We start from the raw sequence: 27,868 nt of genomic DNA, 5'->3' as shown, positions 1-27,868 counted from the left end.
TAGTTTTCATATTGTTTTTGTTGTAACCGTTTCCAAATCTGTGTTCGCTACTTTACTGATCATTTAAAACGTTGTTCTGCATATTTTTCGGGCGCCTCTACAATTTGTATAATGCAAAGTGAAGCGATTTTGACTTGTTCAGTAAAATTGCATCTCTTTGTCAGTGATTTTCTTGTTGTCTCAGCTCTTTTTGTTGACATTTGAAATCTTTTTTTGGTCATCATTGACCATAATTGTACTTGTTTGCTTCTTGTTCATCTGATATTGTGTTTCAGTTTATTTTTGATTGAAATTCCTTTTAGTTTTCCCTTCCCTAGGTCCATCCTTTATCTTGTTCTCTTCTGTTTTCTAATTTTCAGACTGTATGTGTGTGTTCATAATTTTATGGTTGTGGCAGCCATTTTGAATCTCTTTCTTTTTTTTTGTAACAAACTGGTACATAGTTCTGGCTGCTCTGCCTGAAATCCTTGTTCGCTCTGCATCTTTCTAACAGCTTTATGAATATTTGCGACTCCTTTCATATGAAGCAGGGGGTTTTTTTGTGTAAATGCTAACAACATATTTGATTTATTTCACAGCAAATTAAAATAGTAAATGAACAAAATAATAATAAAAAGAAACAATCAATAGGCTACACTTGTCAAGTCTGATTTTATTTTGTGGTAAACCTTACTCTCGTACACATCTAACTCGCTGGATCAATGATGGACAACTATTCATTACAGCATCGCCTACAGTACAATGATTAATATTACTATGCTTACAAGCAAAATAAACAATGTTAAATATATAAATATTAGTTATCTGTGTAAAGCACGGCACACAGTTGACTTGCAGCAGTAGAATGTCGTTGCATCAGTCGTCACAAACATGCTGGACCCGCACGTTTGTGCTGGTCAGAAACACGCTCTGGTTTTTCCTTTTCTTTTCTTTTTCTTTTTTTCTACTGCAGATAAAGTGTCTATTCTGTCCTCTTGCAGCTCTGCAATCAGAGCCTGTCTACGCAACCGGGGACAGAGAAAAGTGCAATTAAAAAAAAACAACAAAAAAAACACAACAACCCTAAACAACCAGGGCAACGGGAACACGCATATGCATGGCAAGACTGTTGTGTTGCGCAACATCGGGAGTACTGAAAGGCTCGGTTAAAATTCATCAGTTGTGATCTGAGGGGGGGATGACGGTAACGAGTGAGAAGTGGAGGAAACGAACACGACGCGCGGCCAAACAGAAGTCAGCTGTTTCGTTGAGCCTCCGTTACAACATCTGGACTATCAGCACCAGAACTTACTAGTCTCTGTCTCACACACACACACACAGAGAGAGGCTGGACTTCACGGGAGAGCAGACAGCGAAGTGCCTTCACATGGCGACCGAAGCGTCCGAGTCTTTGGGTCGGCTGTGTATGACGTGCTCCACCTGTCCCGAGTCGGACACGTCGTAGCTCGTCTTGTACTTGGCCAAGATCTTCATCAGGGGACGCAGCTTCAGCCACCACTGCTCTTTGGGGATCCTGTGGCTGAACAGACGACCGCAAAAATATTCACCCAGCTCGCTACTGCTGCTCTTTTAGATTTGTTTCTTATCTTCACTTTTAATTGACTCAAGTGTTGATTAATGGTTAGATTAAAAGCAGTTTCTATCGACTAATAACGTCCGCATTAGACCTTCTTTTAATGTTGCAGTTTGCCTGTCATCCAGCAGAGGGCACCGCTGGTCATTCTTAAGCAGTGACAGTTGATACAGAAATAAAGATGACGGGACCATACCAGAGCGGAAAAGAGAACAGGTCCAAACAGAGTGCTGTGTGGGATGCAAATTGAACTTTGTGTAGTTCTGATTTGAAATATAAACAAATTCCTTAAGTTTCACCTTAAAGCTACAGTATGTAAATTTTATAAAGGATATGTTTTTATATGCTTGTTAAAACTGTCACTGTGTTGTGATGGTGTAATATGAGACAGATAATCTATGGGGGGAAAATAAATCCTTGCCTCTCCTAGTGCTAACTAAAACTAACCAATCAGAGCCAGGAGGCGAGGTTTAGCACTGCCAAACATGCCTATTTGGACGCCACAAACATCTCTCTGTTCATGGGGAATTTCTTTTTCTCTTATTTTACATCTTTCAATTCAGCTAAATAATGTTAAAATGTTTAGATTTTTTTTTAAATTCAACATATGAAAAAATATGCCCTTTATGTCATGGAAAGACGGTCGACGCTCTTCATACAAGAGACAAATCTACAGATTTTTAGAGAATTGTCGCGTGTCAATCACCAAGATCAATCACTGACGCATTAATTGACATCTTGCATCCCTGATACTCACACAAAATCGGTGTGATCCTTGAGCTGCACGACAGGCTGGAAGACCAGAGCCCTGGCGTGCATCCCCAGCAGACAGCAGGTGTCCTCGGTGTTGGCAAACACTCGGCCTGCGGGGGAAACGTCACGGCAATTACAGGACGCACACGAAGGAGCTTTAGCTTCATCCTCGGCGTACGAGGTGCCTTAACGAGAAATGACGGGGCTTCCTCTACCAGCAACTAAGACCAAACACTAGCGAAATCTAAACAAAAAGAGGTGATCACGCAGAAATCAGAATTAACTTAAAAGGCTATAGACAGACACGGTACAGAAGAAGATTAGGGCCACTGGAAAATAAAAGGAATTCTCACTTTACTCTCTAAATTCTGACTTTTTTCTTACGATTCTGACTTTAATATTCAGACATTAAAAGTCAAAATTCTGAGATTGAAATCAGAATTCAGATTAAAGTCAGAATTTTACAACAAAAAAAGTTGGAATTTTGATTGTGAAGAATTGTGATTTTAAAAAAAAAATGAATTCAAAGTTTAAAGTCAGAATTCGGAGAAAAAAAGTCTTTTTTTTTTTTTTTGCCAATGGCCCTAAACCTCTTCTGTAACAAGGAGAGGCAGGGGGCAGAGGAGAAAAATCCAGCCCATGGTTTCACACATTTCCAGCTCGCTTTCAGATGAGTCATAATCTGGAAATGGAACTGCATGGCAGCAGCTGATAAACATGAAAGACATGAACACAAATGTGTGTCTGCACAGGAAGTGTGCATTTCTAAGCTACATGGCCACTAAATGGCAACACAGGAACACGAAGATGGTCATGGAGCCAGCATGAAAAGCAAGATTTACCTTCATCTTAAGTCATCCGTGTGTAAGAGGGAAACAAAACATAAAAAAAGAAAACCAGCTTTAATTTTAACGGTACTTTGTAATGATTCACTTCAAACATGTTTTGCCTCGATAAATGGCAGCAGTTGGAAGAATAAACGACTGAGAGATTCCATGACAGATCTGCGTCACAACGGTCACGTCTCTGTAGGGAGGGAGGATCCTCTAGGGGTCTGCAGCTCGGGTTTTCATCTACCGGCAAACACAGCGACTGGGACACCTTACCTTTTCTGTACGACTCCACCAGCTTCTGGGAAAGCCACTGCATGGCCTTGGCGGAGATCTTGGTCCCGAAGTTGCGGTCGAACGGCGACGGCGCTCCTCCCTTTCAAAGGAATTCTCAAGTTTAAACACTTTTCTTTGCTGATATATATAATTTTAGGGCCAAGAAGTCCTGGTTAAATTTAGGTCTGGGATTTGACTAGGGCATTCTAACAAATAATTGAGCTTTAAACCAGAGGTGCATCGATTGCGTTTTCTTGGCCAATCACGATCTCTCAAAAAACCTGCCCTGCACATTTTGGCCAATGCAGATATTTTTTTTTCTTCTGAAAAGTCACTAAACATTGTAACGGAGTTGTTAAAGCAGAGGAAATGTGGTCAGTGGATCATTTTCAGACATTTGCAGCAGAGGATAAGATCAGTTTCAAGTTTCGGCCGATTACAAAGCAGAGTTTTGCATTTAGGTGAGACATTAAAAATATACTTTTTCATAAGCTTTCCCTTTTTTAATCTTAAACACATCTTGACCTCTGACCGGTCTGTTGTGTTGCTTGTTCTTAGTGACCCTGTTTGTTCACCAATGTTCTCTAGAAACAGTTGGACTTTATATTGTTACTACATTACACATAGATGAACTGTATTTATTAGGTAAAAGCAATTCATTCCCCTTGTTTGTCTTTAGGGCTATCCAGCTTACAGGGTCTAAATAAAAATGCACTCCACACTTTACAGGTAGTAATACTGCCAAGCAGGCTTCCTCTTCATTCCACTTAATAATAATGTGCTATTTTAATTTGGACTGTCTCATTAAAATACATTAAAGGTTGTAGCTTTAAGATAATAAAATGTAAAAAAGTTCAAGAAATCCTCCCCCCCCTCAATTTTCTGGTTTTGTTTGTTTCTGCTTATTATTAATTCTCTTATTAAAAGTTCTGTTTGATCCTGCTTTATCTGTGCTAATCTCCAGACGCAGACAAAACAAAAGACCTCATTTGCAAACAGGGGATATGCATGCTTCCAACACAAAAACAAATCTTCCCCGGTCTGCTCTCCCCTCATCCCCCCCGACTTCTAGAATAATCCACTTTGCGGCAGCAGAGCATGCAGGACCGGCCCGGCGGTACCTGCTGCATGTGTCCCAGCACGTTCTTCCTGCAGTCGAACACTCCTCTGCCTTCTTCCGTGTACAGCTGGTAGATGAAGTCCGTGGTGTAGTTCACGTTGGAGTTCTCGTTCCTAAACGGACCGAAGGAGGTGTTGTTATGGGTGTTACATAATGCGAGCTTATGAGCTGTGGACAGCAACACGCGCTTTGTTTAGTGTAGAAGCAGCTTAGATTCAAAAACCGAGGGACAGAAGCGCAGATTTATTCTCTAGTACCAGCGAACAACAAACAAAAGTCACAGTGAAATAAAACTAAACCACCAGAACCCTGGTTCTCACCTGAGCACCAGTCCTCTTTGGATGCTGGTCTTCATTTTCTCTGTCAGATGTTCAACATTAGCCTAAAGGAAGAAACATTGACCAGCGTTGACTCCCTTATCAAGGGGATAAAACGACAAAGCGGCCAGTCGGGCGACTCGGCCTCGTCTTTACCTGTAGATCTCTGATGTCGAATGGCTCCTCGTAGATGTAAGCGGCGTCGGCGCCCGCCGCCAGCCCCCCCACGGTGGCCAGGTAGCCGCAGTAGCCCCCCATGGTCTCGATGATGAACACGCGCCTCTTGGTCCCGCTGGCTGACTGCTTGATGCGGTCGCAAGTCTGACACATGCACACCAAGCTCGCAGAGTGAGTACGTTAAAACATGGACGCAGTCCCTTTAGTTCACAAGTCTGATCCTCTGACTGAGAAATGCATTAAAGTGGATTTTTAGAATTCAAACCAGCAAGTATACAAGAGGCAGTAATTAGGCACCGAAACTGTTAGCATACTGGAAGACATTCCACATGAGAAACACAACGTCAAAACTGCATGCTGGTCATTCAAAATGTTTCACAATTTCATCAGGCTAGATGCTGTTTTTACCAGACTGACTGGAGTCCTGCAAAAGAATGAGAGAGCACATTACATGTAAAAACATCAGAGGGGTGTTTTCTGTTTGTTTACCCTTTGCTGGTGTGAACTTCCTGTTTAATGGCCCAGTGCTGATAATCAAGTATCTAGTCAGGTAATGGGGCTGTTCGCACCAACACACATAGTTTGAAGGATTTTTGACAAACTCTGATTGTGGGGACATTATTTACGCATTTCATCCTCTTCTTTCTTACTTGCTCTAAATGTTTCTGACCAAAAGAGTAAAACGGGTAAAAGGGAAAAAGGATTCAAGTGTTCTGGAGGAATCTTTAGCCTAGCAATGCTTTAGTCGTGCTTAAAATCTTGTTTTAAACTTTTGTCATGCTGCACAGCCCCAACTTTATAACTGTGCAGACAGCATTTTTAATTCAATTGTATCACAAGCAGGAGAAAGAAATTTAAAATTATTTTGAGAAAAAAATGGTGTTATGCATTAGAAGTTGCAACAGTGGCAAAACAAAGATTGATATTCATAATTTCAGTTAGGGTTCACTGCAATTAGGACTGAAGCTAACGCATAGATTAGAAATATTCACACATTTTACTTTCGCTAATCTTGCAACCTGATATTTTGCTAATTATTAGGACTGGACCATTAGTTCTACTGATGTCTCAGGTCTTCCCCCCCCCCAACAAATCAGTTTAAACAAAGTAATCAAAGCTTCATCGGCGGTGCTGGCGGCTCAAACTGCCTTACCTCCACGATAGCGTTCAGGGCCGTGTCTGCCCCGATAGACAGCTCTGTGCCCGGTACATTGTTACTTATGGTGGCAGGCAGCATACACATTGGGATGCAAAACTCCTCAAAGGTAGAACGGGCGTCACACAGCTGCAGCAGACACTCAAGCGCCTGAAGCGGCAGCATATAGAAAACTTGTTAGAGCCACTAAGAGAGGGCCGGCCGCTGAGAGAGCGATAAAAACCCTCTCAGCCAGTGAGAGCGTATCCTGCCATTCCGGCTTTTCCCGTGTGATAGCTGCGGTGGCTTCCCTTTGGCAAACAGAGGAGTGTGGAAGGATTGCAGAGAAAGTAAAATGAAGAGGTGTGGATGGAAGGGAGGGGAAGAAGAGAGGGGTTCTGGGGGGGGGGCAAAGGGTGAGAGGACAGAAAGAAGAGAAAGAATGACAGACAGGGAGTGTGTGTTTGGCGCGCCTCAGCGGTGATACGGCGTATAGCGACCATAAAACTGCCAAGTCAGCTATGGAGGTTTTATACACTGCAAGCCAAACAAGCAGCACTGGTCAAACCCATGAACACAGGGGGGGGGGCGAGGGGATGACGACCAGCATCATTGTGTTTAAAATGCATGGTGCTTCTTTCACATCTAGCTCATTAGTTTATACATTTCAAAGCCTAAATACGTGTTAAGACTATCTCAGAAATGCAAATTTAAAAAAAAGAGCTTGTTTCCATATTTTACTCTGACTTTCACTTATTTCCATACAATATGAATACAGTAGAATATGTGATTCACTGTCAACTATTGGAGCCCATTTCTGCCTCCCAAAGGCTTGTTGCAACTTAATGTCAGTTCATAAGATCCTACATTAAAATATTTTTAATACAAATTGGAAATGTATGTCAAAAAGTTAGCTTCAGAGTCTACATTAAGGCACAAAATAATAATTGGCTTAGTAACAAAATATTGCTGAAAACCACTAATTATGGTTAAGTGACTTAAAAATCCTAATTACGAGTCATTGCAATAATTCATATCATTATTGTGAAAATTTACAGTAGAAATTTAATACATTCCCATTATTGATGTTTGAAAATCCTCAAAACTCACTGTATTGTTGAAATGTTTTAGTTTTTTTTTATTATTAACACATTTTTCCACTGAAATTTGTAAATTTCAGTTACCTTATTGAATCTCAGCAGAGATAATATGATTTAATGCAGTTACTGTGGGCTGTTGTTGATTTTTGTTTGGAAAAGAATCAAACAAGCAACTGGTGCCCTGAAGAAGCCAAATTCTTAAGACTTGTAACTTTAATTATTACCACAATAAATAAGAGTTTTTAAGGTCCTACCTTATAAAAGCATGAATTTAAGACTTTTTAAGGATGTGATGGGTTTCTTTTTTGAACTCTGCAAGACGCAAAATGTCCAACAAAAGCCAGAAGCGCTGTATTTGCATATTGTAAGAAAATAAAAGCCATAAAAGCAAGCTGAAGAGACAAGCTTTCTTTTTATATTTGTATTTCTCCGTCTGTCGAACAAACCAGCACCGCTGCACTCTGTTCGCATTTCATCTTCATGCTAAGAAGAGGGGGGGGGACACAGAGAGGGGGGAAGGCAGAGCAAACATGGCGGTCACGACGCTTGTGCACCTCAAAGCATGCCTCCATGTTCTCACTCACTTACTTACCTGTTAATGAAGGGAGGAATGCTGCTGTACACTGTAACTTTCACCAGTCTGGCCTCTCGGACGCGCGCGCACACACACGCGCAGAGTGGCTGAATTTCCAGCGCTCCGAGTGGAGCGCTGCTGTAGGCCAGATGTGGCTTACAGACGCTGACCACGACAAGAATTTCTGCCAAATAATTCCCAGACGGGGAGGCAGGAATACAAAGTCACTGGTGAAAAGACCGAGTGAGCGATCTCTCCCTTCTTGTAACAACTGGCTTTCGCTGCGTCAGCATGTTTGTGGATTTCATGCTCGAGTGCGTGTGGGTGTGGTGTTTGTCTTTCCCCCCCCCCCATCTGTTGGTGTGTTGCTGAGGTCATCTAAAAATCTTGTCGCCAGGCCCCGCCCCCCCATCACTTACAGTAGTGATGGCGTTCAGAGCCGTGTCAGCGCCAATGCTGAGGTCTGAGCCAGGCACATTGTTGGAGACCGTGGCCGGGACCATGACCATGGGCACACAGAACTCGTCATATTTCCCACGAGCCGCTGACAATTCCAGCAGTGACAGGAAGGCCTGCAGGGCAGAGCCAAGGGCTTTAGTAGTGCGAGGGTGCAACTGTGGCAGGTGGGTTTTGGTTTTGAGAGAGGCGCTACTCGCCACAAGAACAAAAAAAAAAAAAAAGAGAGGAAGGAAAAGGACATAAGTGGACGGTGCCAAGGGGAGGAGCCAGGTCTATCACAACGGACAGCAGCGAAACAGACAGGTACCACTCCACATTCAGCCCCACGAAACACTCATATTCACAAAGGAAGACTCTTCTACTTCCATACATCACAGGAAAGTCGAAGCTAGTGAGCGTCTAAACAGGATTTGCGTGAAATGACTGGAGAGAAGCAGATGTTCACTGTTTCCTAATCAAATCTGTCTCAGTAGGAGAATTATCTATTAAAAAATATCTAAATGCTTCAAGTTATTCTCACAGAGCTTCTGCATTTACAGCAAAAATCGAGAAAGAAAAAAAAGTCAGCTAATTTGTGCGTCTACTAAACTCATCAGCGCTCTATTTGCGGTTTTAGGCAGAGAAATGACTTTGAAGCATTGATATGAACACATGGAGCATATGGTGACTGGCATGAAAGGAATAGGGCTAATGGAATACATCAACACTAAACAAGATTCAGAACATTAGCACATCTGATATTAGGAGTAAAGAACAACAGCTGTCTGCTTTAATTTGATGAGGAATAACGCTGTAGCTGAAGTCATAAATATACATCTCTAAAGAGCTTACGAGCTTGTAGCCAAAACGAAAGATGGACCTCAGGAGCAAAACGTAAGCTAATGAACAGGCAGCGACAGAAAAGGATTTCAACGTACCTCAAATCCGCCAATTACCAGCAGAGCGTTTATGTTGTACTTTCGCATCTGCTCGGCAATTTTGTCGACATGCTTCGCAGGAAGCGTCCTGAGGAGGAGAAGGCGAATAAAAAAAAAGCTGGTTTTGTATTTATGATAAACATTTATGAAAATGATAAAGTCACCAGAATACTAGGAGGATATTCAGGCTCTTGTTTTACTTTGGAGCAAAGAGGATGGATTACAGATGTGACACCAAACCACTTCAGGTCACAGCTGAACACTGTCGCTTTGTAAAACATACCTCAATATAGTTCATTTCCAATAATGTAATGTAACTGATAAAATACTAATTACCCAACAAAAAAAAGAAAGAATAACACCAACCAAGCAATTCAAAAATATTTGCCAAACTGTCAAATTACAGCAAATAAAAAAAAAATCTAATTATAGTAAATAGAAAAACAATATTTGATTGATAAATAAAACAAACTAGTAAAAATTAATAGGGAAAAAAACTAATTTAACTAATTAATTTCACAGAAAAAAAACTAGGCAATCAATGAAAAAAAACTTACCAATATAAAAAAGCTAATAAACAAAAAATAGCCAACAACTGTCAAGATAGATAATTAATTTTAAACAAATGTTAGGTCAAATAAAAAATGGCACGAGATGAAAAACGCAAAAATTAAACATACATGAAACAAATACTACATGTAGCTAACAGAAAAATGACATATGTAGCTAGCAAACAAGCTAATTGTTTCATTAAACTATAGAAAATAAGACTAATTTACTAAATAAAAACTGAAAGTAAAAATAAGCAACTAATAAAAACATTAACAAACTGTCTAACCAGATAATTACCGCTTCTCTTTAGCTCAATAAGTGGAACCTTATTTCTTTCTGAAAAGGTGTTCATGACTTTTTTTTCCCTTACATAAATCACAGTCATTGACCTCCACTCCTCTTTCTGTGTGTTTTTAATCTGTGACTAGCTGTACGCCTCATTTTAACAGTTCGATTTCGTCTGAACTTTCTCCAGGCTTTAGTCGCGGCTGCCTAGCAACAACAAACATCTTTCGCCTCACTCGGTGTTGATTTACCAACTTCAAGGAGTTTTATAATCCTTCCCATTTTTTCAACTGATCGCTCTCTGGTTGGAGCCATGTTTTCTTTCCAACAGCACATTAAGCTCAGAGTTCTCTTAACTGCACCATTGTTTGCATAATTAGACTTGTGCAGGCATTAGTGATAGAAATGTGAATTATGCTTGGATTCTAGCATAATTCACATTTTCTACTTGATCTGGAAAAAATAATGCCCCATTCGTTACACGAAGCATGATTTTTTTAATAGGCGCGTTCTACAAAGGGAGAATAGTCAGCTTTTAGATGAAATAGTTTTGTTTCATTAGAACATCAGATGTCTTTCCATATTTTATGTTGCTTTGTTTTCCGCCTTTATAACCTCTAATCTGAACAACAATCATTACAAGAAAAAAAACAACAACTTAGATTTATATATTTGAGCTTTTTTTGGGGGAGATTTTCACCTTTTAGTTCCCAACAGGGAGCCACCCTGTCCAGTCCAGCCTCCAACATCCCCCCATTTAATCTCCTTAATCTGAAAAAAGGACAACAGACACACACGTCTTATTAAACACTGGAAAGTTTCACATTATAAAATGACTGAAAAAAAAGAGAAGTACAGAGCAATCGCGTGATATTATCCAAGTCTGGCAAATGTCAAAGCTACTCGAGATGGTTTAAATTTCTCTACTTTTACGGACGCCCACGTTTAAAATATGAACGGGTCAGAATTATAGTAATTTACTGGCAAAAGCCGAACGCATTCTGTAACACGTTGAGGATGAGTAATGAGTTCTGTGGATTCCAGGCAAAAAAAGGAAAAAAGCCCGGCAGTGTTCTGAGCCAACTCCCTCTCATGACCTGAAGCCCTCTGAGGTTTTCTCAGGGGGGGAAAAGGACAAAACTAGATCAGTGGGAGGAGTGTGAACCCAGTTCCATCAGTAACAGAACAAAGAATGACAGTCTGGTTTTGGATCAGATTCCCCCCTGCAGGTTTCACAGGCATCTACACTTCATTCACAACTAAATCCCTGTTTGTTTTGCTGAAAAACTAAAGTGGAAATCATCTGCAATTCTACAGAGACCACATTCTGAGTCAGATCACAACTCTCCTGTTGCCATCTGGTGGTGTCCTGTGGTACTGCGTCGGCTCAGGCTAATGGGGGGAGGGGGGGAAGTCGGTGCTGGAAATTGGTTTACATTAATCTGTGCGGATTATCCCCCGATTATTCTTCAGTGAGAAGAACAAGCAGTGAGAGCGCAATATCTGAGTCATCAAGCCAAAGCAGCACTCCAGATTCCATTCCAATAGGAAATCATTTTTTTTACGTTATATGATTTCCTCCTTTCGGTCCAGGAGCTCACCTGCCCTTTGTAGAATCCTTCAAAGCCGTCGCTGACGGCAAACATCTTGTGTCCCTCTGAAATCCCCACCCTGACGGCCGACCGGACGGCGGCGTTCATGCCCGCCGCGGGCGCTCCCACGTTCAGCACCGCCACGTTGAAGTTGCTCTGCGGGAGGAACACGCGGAGCAACGGGTCAACTCAAGTCAAGTTTAATCTTGTAACACCTTAAAGCAACAAGACACTTCATAGCGCAGCAAACAAGCAATAATCATAACATTTTGTGTTCAAAATCAAATACGTTGATCGATATTCCACTAACTACCATTCAAAGGCAGCTCTAAACACAATTTTTTTTTCCTACTTTAAAAGGAACTTGGTGTTACCCGCTGGGCGTTATTGCCAAAAATTATGTCACAACATTTTTTTTTTTTTTAAATGCCTCGATAAAGATGTCACAGACAAAATGTATGCAAGAATCACAAAACGCATCTAGTGCGTCTAAGAGAATATAAAATAGATGAATAAATATAAATGCCAACTAAATTTGGCCAAGAAAAAAAACTGTCTGAAATCAGCAACCAAGTGCAAATAAAACTGCTTAATGAAACAAACTGTTCAACAGAACATGAGCTTTAACGTCTTGTAACATGAACAGTTTGTTCATGCACAACTAAAACTAGGAATCTTATTTTAATATAGAAGGAAATCTTCCTTTTAAAAAAAACTAAAATATAAAGTAAATGCCTGAGCTTACTTCCTAATGACCAGGAACTTTGTTCATTTTCATGTTTTTCCACCTCTCTTCTGTTCCACTGTAGTAATGACTGTCAGTGTTTTGGTTTTTAGCATTTTGGACACCATTGCTTTAATCAATGCGACTAAAGATAAACGCATGGGTGAGCTTCTCCAGATCTTTCTGCGACATTAGTCCTTTAATCCTGGAAATGTTCTTCAGGTGACAGAAGACTGAATTTGTAACTGCCTTTATGCGTCTCAGAAGGTTCAGGTCTGGTTTCCAGCTGTAAGAACCGAAGCTGCGTGCCGACTCCGGGTCGTTTCTGCGCTGGAAACAAAGCAGCCGTCAACGCTCACTCACTCACTCTGCAGCTTTGCTAAATGACACGCCGCACGACGGGAGGATAGCTGTTGATGTTCCAACAGAGGAAGTCGATGCGTAGCTTCTGGCGTGCTCCCGGGAGCACGTCACAGCTGTCGTTACGGAGGGAGAGCGAGTCGGGCCCTGAGGCGGGCTACTGCTGCCTCCACGCCTCGCTCGGTGTGAGCCGCCGCCGCCCCTCCTGGCTGGGTTGACCGGGTCGGCTCTCAGAGGGGAGGCCGAGGCGTCGTCTCGTGTCGCATCAACCCAGCTCTGAGCCTCCGGAAGGCCTATTATGCTCACAACAGTTAGAGCTGTTTAGCAAGCAGGTGGATAGTAGCTGTCGGGATTACGTTATTTAATGAACGGCTGCTGAAAACCTGCATCACATGGGCCCTAGGCCTGTCTGCTTATTGCGACAGGCCTAGGCCTGTCGCAATAAGCAGTAGATCAATTAATCGCACGATTAATTAAAACAAGCTTAATAACTGCCATTTGCATAATTTATCATCTGTCCTCCATTTTCTCTCGTTCTACCAAAATCTGGATGATAAAAGTCTCGTCTGGTGTTTTGGTCTCAACCAGCCCCCCTTTTTTGAAGGACAGTTTTGTTTACAGACTTCATAATTCATTTCATTTGCTGTTTGTATTGTTTGGTTTATTTATTTAGGGTATTTAAAATGACACCCAGCTCCTGTGTTAAATGTTCAATAGAATTTAAAGTTTATCTTTATTGTGATAAACTTTATTTATGATAAACAGCGGGGATGTGAGCGCCAGTCATCTATCTTTTCCTTCCTTTTGAAATTATTATCAATATTTTCTTTTCTTTCTCTCGCTCTTTTTTTTTTTTTTGCAGTGAATTGTGTAGCCCAAATTAGTATTTCTGGATTTAAAAGTATATTACTACCATATTTTTGTTATTCAGCTCAACATGATAACTATTAAACTTATTTAAAAATTTTTTTTTTTTTTTTTTAGCTATTTGTTAACTCACTTTGTGGTGACATTTTAGCATAAGACAAATAATCTGTGAAAATAATTGACCTCCTCTGCCATCTTCCATCCCTTCCAGTACTAACACAAGTACACAGCTCAGTCAAAAACAACCAATCAGAGCCAGGAAAAGGGTCATAGTGCTGCTCACATACCCCCCCCCTGAACTCTGCAGTATCTTCCAGACATCATGAATGCTAAAGTTGGTTAGCATGGCCACCAATGATGGCAGATAAACGTTTTTTTCTGGAAAGGTAAGTTGTTTCTCCATTAGTACATTTAGCAGTGCGTACATGAGCATGATTGACAGCGTTAATACACACTTCCTGGCTCTGATTGGTAGTTTTTGACCAGGAGGGGATCATTTCTGGAGATCTGTAGTAGCTCAGGGAGAAGACGGAGGAAGTTCAGTTGTCTTGCATCTGATCACATATTGGTTGTGACCCCTAAATGGCTAAAGCTACATATTTAGAGAATTGCTTTGCTTTTTTATTGCTTCTTGTTTTGCCAAGAATCCAGCAGCAGCAGCACGGTGTGTGAGGCCTGCACTATCTGAGTCATTCTTTGTAGCTAGAACCTCAGGACAATAATAAATAATTTAGCTTATCAAAGGGTTGGGCGAGGCTGTTTTGGCTCTCGGGCAGCAACCTGCTCCTTTGGTTGTGTGTGAAAGTTGTGCGCGCTGCGTTTTCAACTCACAACTGGCAGCTCAGACTCGGGTTTGCGGTGAGCCAGCAGTTTGTACGTCCTCAGGTTGTTTTCGAAACTCCTGTAAAACACGGCGAAAAACAGTCAGCTCTCCTGTTCGATTCGAGGAACGCGTCAAGACATTTTTCCTTCCATTTAAACTCTTTTTCTCCTGCTTATGAGCTATAGCAACTCATACCAGCTGTCCAGACTGATATTAACCAACCAAATCGTCACATTGTTTTCTACTAATGCTTTATTTGGAGCTGAGATTTCTACGTCAGTCATACCTGCCCCGAAGTTTGACGGCCTCCTCAAACCGTTTCTGGTCCATGGCTTTCTGGACCTCTTGAGTCTGAGGAAAAGAGAGAAAAAATAATAATGTTTGCATTCAGTTTCATACATTTAAAGCATATGAAACAAAAGTTAACAGCAATCCATTTCTCTCTTGTGGCTGAGAGCCACAATGTCAGAATAAAATGCATTTTACTTGCATATAAACTTACTTTGGAGACACACATTCTAATCTGAGACACTTTTACCATGAACTGATGATAATGGAGCACATATAAAGACCAAAACTTGAATGCCTGTTGTTCTATAAACAAAACAAGGTTGTTCTGACGTACAGTACAGACCAAAAGTTTGAACACACCTTTTAATTCAATGAGTTTCCTTTATTTTTATGACTATTGACATTATAGATTCACACTGAAGGCATCAAAACTATGAATAACACATGTGGAAATATGCACTAAACAAAAAAGTGTAAAACAACTGAAAATAGCCCTTATATTCTAGTTTCTTCAAAGTAGCAACCTTTTGCTGTGATTACTGCTTTGCACACACTCTGCATTTTCTTGATGAGCTTCAAGAGGTCGTCACCTGAAATGGTTTTCCCTTCATAGGTCAACCTGCCCTGTCAGGTTAATAAGTGGGATTTCTTGCCTTATAAATAGTCATGAAAATAAAGAAAACCCATTGAATTAGAAAGGTGTGTCCAAACCTTTGGTCTGTACTGTATATAATACCTTCCTTTCAAGAAGAGGTCAAATGAGCGTGTGGCCAATTACGGCATGTAGAGAACATGGGCTTCTCATCACAGATCACAAATATTGTGTCTGTTTGTTATCAAAACAAATAAGGAAGTGGACAAGGACACGGCATAGCTGATGTCAAGGTAACAATAGATAGTATCACAATCAGCAGTCAGGCAGTTGCAGGTGTTGTTTGTGAGCATAAAGTGTTTTTCCTACTGCTACAACACCACCTTAATGTTGATTTTAAAAAGTACTTGCTCCATTTGCAGGTTATTTTACTTACGACATGTGAAAAATGTCTTCTTATAAGTGAAGCAATCTGCCAATGGAACTAGTACTTTTTCCATTAATATTAAGGAATTATTGACTTGAAACAAGCTTTGATATCCTGCTAAAAAGTTACTTTCAAGTTAGTCTTTGTCCTATTTCAAGTGTACTAAGATATTTGCACAAGAAACTAGACCAAAGTTACTTGATAAGATTTTGTGTTTCTGCAACGTAGACAGAAATGAAAATACATTTAAGCCTAAACACAAAGAAAAGAAAGAACAATGATATTTGTCATATTACCTGACTGTGATCTATGATTGAAAGAAATCACTTATGAAAGACATAACGAACAGAAAAGTAAGATTTTCCTGTTTTTATTTAAATAAAAATATTCAGATAAGAGCAGAAATCTTCCCAGGGACATCTGCCAAATTCCAAACACGACTGGCCAACAGAACAACAAAGCTCTTTTCTGTTCCTGTGGAGATGATTAGCTGTTACATCACCACTCTGGCAGTCATCGCCAGAACGCTTCAAAACGCTTCAGAAGACCATTAACCATCAACGCCTCTTTCTCAGACAACATTTTAGACGTTACAGCCCTTCTGAGCCCAGTTGGCTCCTTCTCAGCTCCTGTGCGTTGAAAACTTAAAGGGTATGGGGATGTCTTGGACCGTTTCCAGCTCAGCGCTACACTCACCGTCTGAACACACTCCATCAGAGGCACGCGCACCGACTGGTTCCCGCAGAGAGAGACCACACAGGCCGGCGTGTTGGCGGTGGTCTCCAGGAGAGCCAGGATGGCCTCCACTCCCATACGACTGGCCTTTTACGGGTGGACAGGAACAGACAACGGTGTGTTATCGCTTTATTTTTGCATGCACGTGTTTATTAAAACATTTAAATCCTGTTCTGTTTGCTCCTTTCTGGTTCATTTTCACTTCTTGACCTATTTTTGGTAGCTTGTAGTACGGGCGTAGAAACGCGTCTGCACGAGTCGTGTCCTCAGCCTCGAATCTCATCATGTGCTTAACTCAAATCCCCGACACCATTTCCTTTAAGACAAACACACTGAGGCTTTACCATGAAATACTCTACCGCTACCATTACAACTCCAAATGTTTACATATTCCTGTGTAGAGCTTCCACTTAAAGTGTTACAGTTTCCTACAATGTCACTGATTCTTGTTTAGTATTTAGTCAATATGGGAACGAAGTTAAGGACGGAAATTTTTTTAATTAGGGCTGGATAAAAAGGCTGAAAAATGCATCGCGATATAAGCATTTCAGTCGATATCGATGATTGTTTAGTTGTTTTTGTTTTAAATATCTGAACTACAGCCAAACTAGTGACTTTTTCTGTTTTATCCAGTTTTCACTTCATGACCTTATTTTTTATTTTTAAGCACTTATTCAAAAGGTTGTTGCTAGGCAACCACAAAGTAAGTGAGTTAGTTGATGTTACCAAATTTGCTTAGCTGGCTGTGAGAGGTTGAGCGACTAAAACCTGTCCTCTGCCTACATCTCCCAGAATGCCATGCGCTGCTGAATCGGGGTTCAGTTAAGTTATTGAAAAGTCTATCGGAGGTATTATCTATTGATACTGATCACATGTATATCTATATCATGATATATATTTTTATTGATTTATTGCCCAACCCTATTTAAAATCCTAAAGTGAGGATTCTTTTTATTTCACGTTTTTTTCCAGAATTATTGTTTTTAAAATGTGTCAGATTTATTACATTTGTAAAGCAAATTGTCTGAAGCTCTTTGGCTCTTTAATTGGTATACTCCAAACTAGAAGTAAAAAACTGAATGGTTCAGTAAGAGCTTTAGTTGTTTAATCACAGCACCCCTGGTGAAGATGTGTAAAGTTTCTTAAAATAAAATAAATTATGCATTAAAAATAGCATAATTTCACACAGAAAATCTTTGACAAATCAAGCCTTATAATTGAGTACAAGTATTCAGTGTGAGGGAAAAAGCAGCATTAATAGGTACATAATTCTTATTAAATAAAATTCCTGAATCGTGTTTGTATGGAGGATCAAAAGGGGCTAAATTAAATCATAAAAATATATATATTCCAGCCCATAATCAAAGCCAGAACACAGTTGATTAAAACCTTTTAAATGTTTTGGATTGACAATGATTTGCAAATCCATAAAAAGACTTGTACAAGTCTCTCTTGTTCATTGAAATCTTGCACATTTTGTTTAATATTGAGCAAAAAAAAAATATGTTCAAGAAATGTATTTGTGAAGTTTTAAAAAATAAAAAATTTTTGTGCTTCCATGTTAAAGATTTTGGTCATCACAGCCAAAAGACACCACTGAAATACATAATTCATTATCTGAATCGGCTATAATAGGTTTGCATTTTAATGATTTAATGACATAGTTAATCAATTTATAGCCTGTCAAATAAATTAAACATGTATTTCATGGTACATTTAATTATTTATGTATTTAATTTTGTCACTTTTCGCCCTGCATATTTTTGTAGTTTGTATTTTATCAGAGTGACTTCTGATTAATAATTAATGACTTCCTGTTTAATCTGGGATGTTATTGCCCCATCCTTCCTAGTTTAAATTCAAATAATAAAGATTTTATTATTTGCCTTACACACAAGTTAGGCAAATGTGTGCAACTTCATTGGCATGACCATAAGAAAATAGCTGAATAACATCAATGTGCCCAGGTTTACAGTCAGTGCAACAAATGAAGTTGAATGAGGATGCATTTTAAAAAAAGATCACTACTAGATAACTGCAGTAAACATTTTAGTATGCAATGATGCAACAGCAATTAAAGATAAAACAGTTCTACTTTATAAACACTTTTTTTTTTTTACCAGGGATTCTAATAATTGTGCAATTGGCGCTAGTGTAGCTTTAGAAAGGACATTAAGGAAGAATGTGAAATAATTTATCCATAGCCCTGCTTTCAGTGGTAGCTTTTAATAACGTTGGCATAACAGAAATGTGGACCGGTTTGTTCTGGACCCTTAAGGTAAATTCAAGGCCATGATTGTTTATGCTTTCTTTTTTCTTAATAAATTGGTTTTGTGTGAAACTATAAAGTGTAGTATTTACGGGTCATAAAAGAAAATCTTTTTTTATGGTAATGCACTGACTATTTCAAACTGCAATAACTCAGCCTGTACTTCAAATATTATGAATAATCTCAAACTTTCTATCTGTTCAGCCTGATGTTGAAGTAACAAAATACGAGAAACCATGGTGACAATGGATATCTTTCACATCATGTCCCGAATATTTTATGTGATTAACAATAACAAATGAAAGCAATGTGCTAGGTTTTTTTTTTTTGTCTCATTCCTCCTTGTGAACCTACCAAGATGCGGTCAAAAGCAGACGGCGTCCCTCCTCTCTGCACGTGGCCCAAGATGGTGACCCGTGTGTCAAAGCCCAAGTTTTTGACAACAAGCTTTTGATGACAACACACAAAAGGATTTAGCAGCAGGTATTGTTGCGGAAAACCATCAAAAACCACTTTGTATATGCAGAAACATTCAAAAATAACTGGGCACATCACACACTAAAAACACAGGCACAATATAAAAGCTAAAGAGAAGGGGAAACTGCAAAGCACAAGCAAGCCATTCTAATTTTTCAGTCATGTTAGCAAAATAGCTTGTAGCCCATAGAGGAACCCAGGCAGGATGTGAACCATTAAAAAGAAAAGAAAAACCCAAGTACTGATAAAACAATAAAACTTTAGACTTTATCACCAGTTAGTTGAATGAATGTGAAAACTAATGTGTGAAAGCAGGTGTAAATTATAGAGATGCACCGAGAACGAGGACTTGATGGAAACAAAAATCAACAAGTTAACAGCGACACGTTTGCGCCAACAACTTCCACTCGTTAGATTGGAAGTTGTTACGGCGGGAAATAGACTCAAAGATACCCGTTTTATATCAGCTGGGATGTTTAAAATAAATAAAACCTGGGAATCCACAACACAAACGCCAGCCTCACTAATTACAAAATATTTTACATGCTGAAGGCAATTTGCTAAATGCTAAAGCAAGTTTAAAATGTCACCGCAAAGGTAATTTTGTCTCTGCTTTCAAATAATATGAAATTGCTGTTTTACAGATACTGCCGTTTAAAACTTGTTAACCCCACCGGGGGCAGATTTGAACTTTTTTTTTTCTTAACACTCATTACTTCACCTCCCTTCAGCTAAACATGGACATATTTGGTATTCATGGAGACATGAAGACTCTTGGCTAGAAGCTGATAAAAAGGATTTGGACGTTTGAGTTGAGCAGGAAGCATTTGAGTTGGACAGATGTCAGTGATCAAGAACCTTCTGCAAAAAGACATTGTATGGCGCTCTGGTAGTGCCAAAAAGTATATATGTTTGTGGTTTTATTTTTTCAATAAAACATTTATTTTTGGGGGGTTTTTTACTCAAGATTTCCAAAGAATACGCTTGAATTAAAGTCAAATATAACAGTTTGTTATTGTTTTATTATAATGTGATAAAAAAAAAAAATGTATGTGTGCATTTAAAAAAAATACATATCAAAAACAAAAAAATTTACACATGTAATATTAAGTTTAGTAAATTTAGTAAGTAAAAACACAGAAAGTCCCAAGTTTTGTACTTGTTTATGTATTTTTCACCAAAACTTTCAGGTGCATCAGTCTTTGCATGGTCAGGTTTCCAAAGGTTCAGTCTCATTTATGATACTTCTAGAAGGTTTTTATACTATGTAATGCCAAAAGATTTCTGACAAGAAAACATCCAAATTATTATACTTTCCATCCTAATTCTCTCTGAAACAATAGCAGCTATTGTGATACTTAGACGTGTGAGAGTCCTGTAAGAGTTTATTTCGATACCAAGATTATTGAAATAAAGTTGGTAATTGCTGAGACAAACGAAGTTGGATTTGGGCGTGTTATTTTAAATACAAACTTCAGAAAACCCTGCGGGGCTCAAGTTTTAACATGCATGACATAATGTTTCAATTTAATTCAAATAACGAGTTACACAACAACAAGCAGGCTAGCATGTTTAAAATGCTATTCTTTAACTTGAAATTTAGCTTTGAAAAGAAGCTGAATAGAAGCAGATAAAAAAGTCTCTTAAAATATGAAGATATTACATTGACAAAAAAATAAATAAATTCTGATCGGTGCATCTCTACTAAACAAGTGGCAGCTGGTTTGGGAAAATGTGTGTTTGGTTTAATGAGTGTCCTACTGTCGTTAAGAGTACAGAACCGTGAAAGCCTTCTTACCAAACTAGCAAGTGAGCCTGATAGAGCATTCCAGAAACACAGCAACAGAGTCAAAAGCCACACCGGGGCAGAGGGTCAGAGTCATACAGGAGGCTGGAGGCTCGCTGCACACAGCTCTGTACTTACATTCTTAATATAGTCAGTTGTAATGGCTTTGTTGTTACGGTCAATCGCCCCTTCGGCGACAATTATGATATTCAGCCTTTTCATCCCTGCGCGGTTCTACAAAAGGAGGGCGTGGTGGAGAGACAACATGACAGAAAAACTGAGTGTGTGGCTGTGACGTGGGCTTTCAGAAGCACGGGAGCCAAAAACAGAGAGAGAGAGAGAGAGAGAGAGAGAGAGAGAGAGAGAGAGAGAGAGAGAGAGAGAGAGAGAGAGAGAGAGAGAGAGAGAGAGAGAGAGAGAGAGAGAGAGAGAGAGAGAGAGAGAGAGAGAGAGAGAGAGAGAGAGAGAGAGAGAGAGAGAGAACAGCTTCCTTCATGATATAATCAGCTGTGTCCTGCTTCTATTGCTGCTTGTCAACACTTTTGCTGCGTGAGATTTAAACGCTGTTGCTAAACAGCAGCAGTGAACGTTCGGGTCAGATCTGGTGGCATCGGCCGGGTCGCCGTGCTTCTGGCTTCCCCTTCTTCTTTCCACACTCGTGTACTCACATCCTTGACAATACTAGAAGTTATAGGCTTCCCGTGCCTGTCAATGGCTCCCTCTGCTACTATGATTATGTTCAGCCTTGTGCCCCTGGAACGGGTCTGGATTACAAAACATTGTCAGGTTTTCAAACAGAAAAAAACACTGAAACTTCCACACTCGTGGATCTGAAACATCAGATAACTTATGTACTAATGTTTTGAGGGGGGGGTTTTGTGGAGAAATAAAACTAGTCATTCAAATGGCTGGTATATTGGTTCATTTTTGCTGCTGTGGGAATGTGACGGAGTTACCGCAGATAGTTTCTGGCACATCTTCTCCTCCCAGCCGTCCTCCGGAGGCATTTCAGGAATCAGAACCCAGTCGGCGCCACAAGCCAGAGCGCTCACCAAGGCCAGGTAGCTGCCGTGTTCCACACAGATACGTCAGCTTCATGCGAGTACCGCTGGCCACACCCACTGAGTCTGCTGTTTATTTTTCTTACCCACAGTGTCTGCCCATGACCTCCAACACAAACGTCCTCTGGTGGCTGAAAAGGCCGGATGATGAAAGTGGAATCAGTACAGGATTGGTGTTGGAAACTAAAGAGATGCAGCATTTTTTGGCTCTCACCTCTGTGCGGTGGTCATGATGGCGTCTACCACCTCGATGATTCGGTGCAGGGCCGAGTCAGTGCCAATCGTCATGTCGGTTCCACAGAAGTCGTTGTCGATGGAGCCCACCATCCCCACGATGTGCAGGGCCGAGTACTTCTGTACGGCGTCGGCTTCGATCAGACCTGAAGGGACCGGGGGGGTCTTAGAAACTCGTTCAACTCTTTGGCTTCATCACATGTTTCTTTCTGGCCCCTTGAAGCCAGAAACAAACTGTTTCAGCATTCCTTTGGGTGGCAGTATCATGTACCTTCCAGTAACAAAGTGCCATTTTATACAACAGTCATGTGACTGTGTTACCTTCAGTTGTTATAAAAATACTACATAGAACAAATATGACTCAAAAGAAATTTGAGTTAAAAATTTAATGCTTTGAAATTGGGCCTCTGGCTCTTTAAGCTCTTCCTGTAATTCAACTTTCAGAAAGCCGTCACAACATGGTTCTACTATTAACCCTTTAACGTTTTTACCAGAGTTTTACTGAGAAGTAGCTCCTATAACGAGCTCAGCTAATGCTCAGTTCCACCAGGTGTTTGCTAATTGTTGCTGACTAGTCTGCAGGAGCTGCCCTGGAGAATAAAACTTCTTATGGCTTTGTTTTATAGCCACTGTTCCATAGAGTCAACAAACTAGAGATTGTTGCCATGGAGAGGGATGTATCGGTTTCCCTCCTAGTCCTGTTACTTCACAGCTCAATGTCAGATAAGAGGAAGACAAAGATCAAATGTATGGATGATATGTGGGTAACTTAACAGATTTGGTTACAATTTACTTAACGGATTTTAGCGTTAAAGAGGCTACATACAAATGCGTGCCTCACCTTTGAGAATTGTTTGCACAAGAACATTTTAAAACGATGTGGACTTCTCAAATATCCGCTGTTTCCTGTTGGTTAAAGTAAAAACGGCTGATATTTTCGGTTGTGTTCCACTACCTTGCTGCACCAGCTCAGAGAGCAGGCCGCTCCATTCCTCCCTGAACAGGTTGGCTCCCGTCAGACTGCCGTCGCCGCCGATCACGCACAGGTTGGTGATGCCGCGCTCCACCAGGTTGTGAGCCGCCTTCAGGCGGCCCTCGTGGCTGCGGAAGTCTTTGCAGCGGGCGCTGCCGATCACAGTCCCACCCTGAAGGCAGCGGAGAAGAAGGCAGGGGAAGCATTTCTGGTCTAAATCAAAAGGTGTTGACAGAGAACTCTGGTTTCTCTCAGTCCTACTAACAAACAATAAAAACAACATTTTTTGTGTTTTCTCTTTGAAAACAGTTCATTCTAAGCAGATGCATGTTTATTACCACTTGTAACATGCTGGAGACACTCTCCCAGGTGGCTTCTCTTATGTTGTCCCCTCCGTCCACCATCCCCTGATACCCCTGAGCGGAAAACATGACAGGAAATATGTCAGAACCTGTTTGTCTCCATAATTCATGAAAAGACAAGATGCAAACCAGTTAGTGCAGGTGACAGGAAACAAACAGCAACACTGAAAGAGTTGCGGGAATTTTTGGTAAATACTGTTTTCTACAGTGATGATATAGCCGAAGGTTGCTTTCACATAAAAATCATTTCGGGATGACTAAAATCTCCCAAAACCTTTTTAGTTACAGTGCAACTGAAAATGTTAAGTCAAAATCTTAAAATATATGTTCAGCGTAGACATTGCACATTGCCATGCCAACGGTGAAACATGGTAGTGGTAGTAAGTCTGCCACCATAGCCAATTTTGCTAGACGATAAATTGTCCCAGAAGTTATTGTGATAAATGATAATATTGTCATTTTGAGATTTTTTTCAAGTGGTATAACAACAAAAGCATAATGATGCAAGTAAACCTTCTCAGAGATCAACAAACTTTCATTTCCAAAGAACGTTTCACAATTTTAATGAGAAAAATGGTTGGATAATTATTAATTATTTTTGTGTTGGAGTTTATATTGCCTCTTCATTTCCCTAATATTACGACTTTATTCAGGTTTCTCGTCAGCCACATAATTCAAACAGAGTCTCTAGACCTGTTAGGAAAAAATTGTTTCTGAATTGAATTGTGACCCTACAAAATCGGAGTCAAATTGTTAGATACTGAAAGACTTGCATCTCTACTGACCCTTATAGAGTTGGCCTGAATTCAAAGTCCAAATAAATAGGAAAAATAGAAAAGAAGAAAAAGAAGCGCCTGTCAGACAAGATAGCGGCATTGGGCATGCTGACATCACTGGGGACTCTGGAAACCCAAGGAGTGCACAGGTGGGAGAAAAAAACTGATTTTCCAATAACATGATTAATTGATTAAATCAATTCATCATCAATCTCTACCATGATGTCATTATTTTTAACATCACAATGAGCTAGAATTTTAACAAGGGTGTGTACACTTTCTAGATTCACCATTTTAGCGCTACTCTTCTTCATATTTAAGGTTTATCCCTCGTCACTTTGTGAGCTGCAGGAACAGTACGGCGTTCCCGTCAGCCACCCGCTGAAGCCTTAAGTCCGTTATGTAACGGCATGCTGCGTGAGCTGGGACAGATGAACTGGGATCACGGTTCGAGCAGCAGAGCATGGCTGTTGCTTCCTAAATCCTCTCCCTTTGGTACTGATCCGTACCTGCGCAAACGCTGGTCGCATTCATCTGCGATCAATCCACTTCACGCTTAAAAACCAACACCTCCTCATGAGCGAGAGCAGTCATAACTAATTTCACACGACAGCATTTTGTGCAGAGTCATGCTTTCTGTTGGACCTGTGAAGCGGAGACGGGCTCACCTCATGAATAAAATAAACTTTAGCTCCCACGTACAGCCCCATTCGGACCACGGCGCGGACTGCCGCATTCATTCCTGCAGGAGGAGAGGAGGGAAGTGACACAATGCTCATAAAAATTGACAACAGAGGAGCTTTGCTGTAATGCAGTGCAGCTATAGTGTAGGAGAGGGAACGCATGCTTAAGTGTAAGCTCAGGCAATTCATGTTTTGTAGACTTCTGTGGTTTAGGTCAGTCTGTTTCTTATTGCAGAGTTGAAAGCCTTTTATGGGCACAATGTCTTCCAGCTCGTCCCTACCCTCTCTCTGTGACAGTGCGGTTTGTACAAAGTGCGCTCATTAACGAAGAAACTCTGCTATGCGATCTGAAAGTAAATGTAGGGCCAGGAGACCGGAACGGTTAACGCTTCGCTCGCTGGGGGACGGACAGAACCCGGCCGACTGGATCAGCTCTAAATCAACAAATTTCCCAAAAACCGGTGGGCTGCCGGAGGGTTGTTGCTTAGCAACGCAAAAGTTGAGGCTGTTGGACAGCAGGGGAGAGCATTTACGAAAACAGTCTGTGCATCTGCTGGGATTTTTATTTATTTTTTTGTACTCAAACGCTCCTTGGTATTTATTAGATAAATAGTGCGTTTAACTTCAAAGGAGGCAACGTTTTTGCAATGTCCTGGGGGAAAACAAAAAGTTAGAAAAAGGATTGTTCTGAAGGGTATCTTGAAGAACTCATTCACAGTCGAGTCAAACGACCTGTTGAGCGGTTACATAACGGTGCACACAAACGCCTATTGAGGAGTCTCTCCCACTCGTCTCCTCTGAGGTTTTCGAGGCCCGGATCCAAGCACCCGATCTCTCGTTCAGCATGACTGGCGCTTTCTCCAGCGCGCCGCCACGCACAAAGCCTGGAGCACAAAAGCCTGAACAATGCCCCGACGACTCCTGTCATCCATACGCAACGTTACTTTGCTCTGGGATCCGCTCAGGGTGGGCTTAAAATCAAAACCAACACACAAAAATCTATTCTTAGAGTTTTTGGGTTTTTCTTTCTAATTAACTACTTTTGAAGTTTTCTAACTCTATATTAAGAATTTAATTAATTGCGTCTGGAAAAGAAAAGTAAACTTTGATCTTCCCTATATCAGATACTTAAAAAGATACACGTTTGTTTTATTATTATTCCAAATTCATCATATGCACCAAAACAAAGAAAATATGCTATTTACGTTCTAAAAATGTAGCCAGTTTAATTTGATGCACCGGTTTAAATGACTGATATTGCTTCATTGTCTGTGGAATTCAAAACTAAAGATATTTTCAATAGAACACGCATCACATCCTTCCTCTTTTCTACTGTTGTTTATCACTAATAACGCAAACATTGGCTGTAGGCCATATTTGTATAGAAGGTCTTTAGTTCGAGACAAAAAATGTAGTTCAGACCATTAAAAAAATAAAAAATAAAACAAACCATTGACTAAAAAAGACAAACACATTTATGACGAAGCAGGCAGTTATTAAAACATGTTTTAAAAGCTCGAGGTATGTGTTGCAGTTGACTGAGCTCCTACTATCTGAGTCCGACACGAGTTTAATAATTAGACATGGAAACGGTGCGTCTGAATGTGCTGATGAATAGTGAGGGCTGACAAGAGTAGAATTAATAAATTTGTCTAATGAATTAAGTTCAAAATGCACTCCTTAAGAGGCTGGGCGCGTTTGCGTTTTTGATAAATAAGAGATGAGCCGGTGGAGCACGTGACTAAGAGTTTCCTCTGTGACGCAGAAGCGGCCGGGTGCCGCTCATCACGTACACAGGATGGAGGCTTCCCGCCGCTGGCCCTGAAAGGCTGAGCAAGCCGCTGCCGTGACGAGCAGCGCGCCCGCGACTTTCACTTCCTCGTTCCCATTAAAGATAAGTGACGAGCTTCCAGGACCTGGTGGAAAACGCAGCACGCAGCTTGACCTTGGCATCTCTCCGGGCTGCTCGGTTTCGGAGAGTGTGAGGATGCGGACGTACCGAGTTGTCACGTTGCGTCATTGTTAGCATCTCAGCTAAGCGCTGCCTCTTCCTGGATGATTCAACATCATGCTTTTAGTTTGCTGGAGACTGAGGGGCCCACTGCGCAAAGCTTTACAGACATATTGTTGCATAAACACGGTCTTTCTTACCACTGACAACACGGCATCACTGCCGAGGGGGTGTTATGTTCGCCCTCTACGGGCATGTCTGCATTAATGCATAGTAACCTCGAAAAACCCCTGTGTCCCTGCACGCGACGAGTTACCTTGAGCATCTCCTCCGCTTGTGAGCACTGCGATGGCTTTCCCCGCTCCCGACAGGTTCTCAAAGAATATCTTCTTGCTGTCCGGCTGCGCCATTTTCTAGTATTTATTTCGGGTCAGAGTAGTTGAAAGTCTCCTAACAATTCTGTACAGGTTGCAGCGAAAAGTGATGAAGGGCAGCAGTCTTCACAGCCCCATCTGCAGATAGTATGGCCGTTGTGCTTCTCGTGTCTCTGTTCCGCGTCTAAGCCGGCGAAGACGCGTCGTCGCGTTGATTGGCTGACCGACACACCAATCACGTTCTTACTCTATGGGCCTCAGCTTGGTGATGAACCAATAAGACGAGACGTAGCTGGCGATGTGGGCGGGCTGAGCAGTGCAAGGTGCGTGATTCGATGTGGCTGTGGCGTAAACCCAACTTTAAAACGAGGTTTATGCCGCTTTGAGTCACCAGTTCTGAAACTCTTAATTCGTGAAAACTTCCCACACGTTTTCAGACGTAT

General features: G+C 40.8%; 1 protein-coding gene across 7 annotated transcripts; it reads right to left on the bottom strand.

Moving 5' to 3' along the window:
- Positions 1-632: 632 nt before the first annotated feature.
- Positions 633-27,622, bottom strand: pfkpa (phosphofructokinase, platelet a). Of its 7 annotated transcripts, none has more exons than XM_028004700.1 (23): positions 27,368-27,622; positions 25,086-25,159; positions 23,618-23,695; positions 23,262-23,451; positions 22,287-22,452; positions 22,159-22,203; positions 21,968-22,076; positions 21,680-21,775; positions 19,103-19,195; positions 16,441-16,566; positions 14,721-14,785; positions 14,443-14,512; positions 11,670-11,816; positions 10,769-10,839; positions 9,232-9,319; positions 8,275-8,427; positions 5,026-5,190; positions 4,873-4,934; positions 4,554-4,665; positions 3,433-3,532; positions 3,169-3,174; positions 2,331-2,436; positions 633-1,519 (listed from the first exon to the last, which is right to left on the bottom strand). In XM_028004700.1, the coding sequence occupies exons 1-23, from the start codon at positions 27,459-27,461 to the stop codon at positions 1,363-1,365; spliced, it is 2,373 nt and encodes a 790-aa protein (XP_027860501.1). In that variant the 5' UTR covers positions 27,462-27,622; the 3' UTR covers positions 633-1,362. The 7 variants fall into 7 exon arrangements, with proteins under 7 accessions (XP_027860501.1, XP_027860500.1, XP_027860499.1 ...); XM_028004699.1 differs by lacking the exons at positions 8,275-8,427; positions 21,680-21,775 and adding exons at positions 6,200-6,352; positions 21,150-21,245; XM_028004698.1 differs by lacking the exon at positions 8,275-8,427 and adding an exon at positions 6,200-6,352 and having other exon boundaries at positions 27,368-27,621.
- Between the last annotated feature and the right edge of the window lie 246 nt (positions 27,623-27,868).

The sequence above is a fragment of the Xiphophorus couchianus genome, chromosome 21 (assembly GCF_001444195.1).
Source record: "Xiphophorus couchianus chromosome 21, X_couchianus-1.0, whole genome shotgun sequence".
In the NCBI taxonomy this organism is placed as follows: domain Eukaryota; kingdom Metazoa; phylum Chordata; class Actinopteri; order Cyprinodontiformes; family Poeciliidae; genus Xiphophorus; species Xiphophorus couchianus.
Note: the sequence above shows the minus strand (reverse complement) of the source record. Positions and strands in the feature narration are given on the sequence as shown.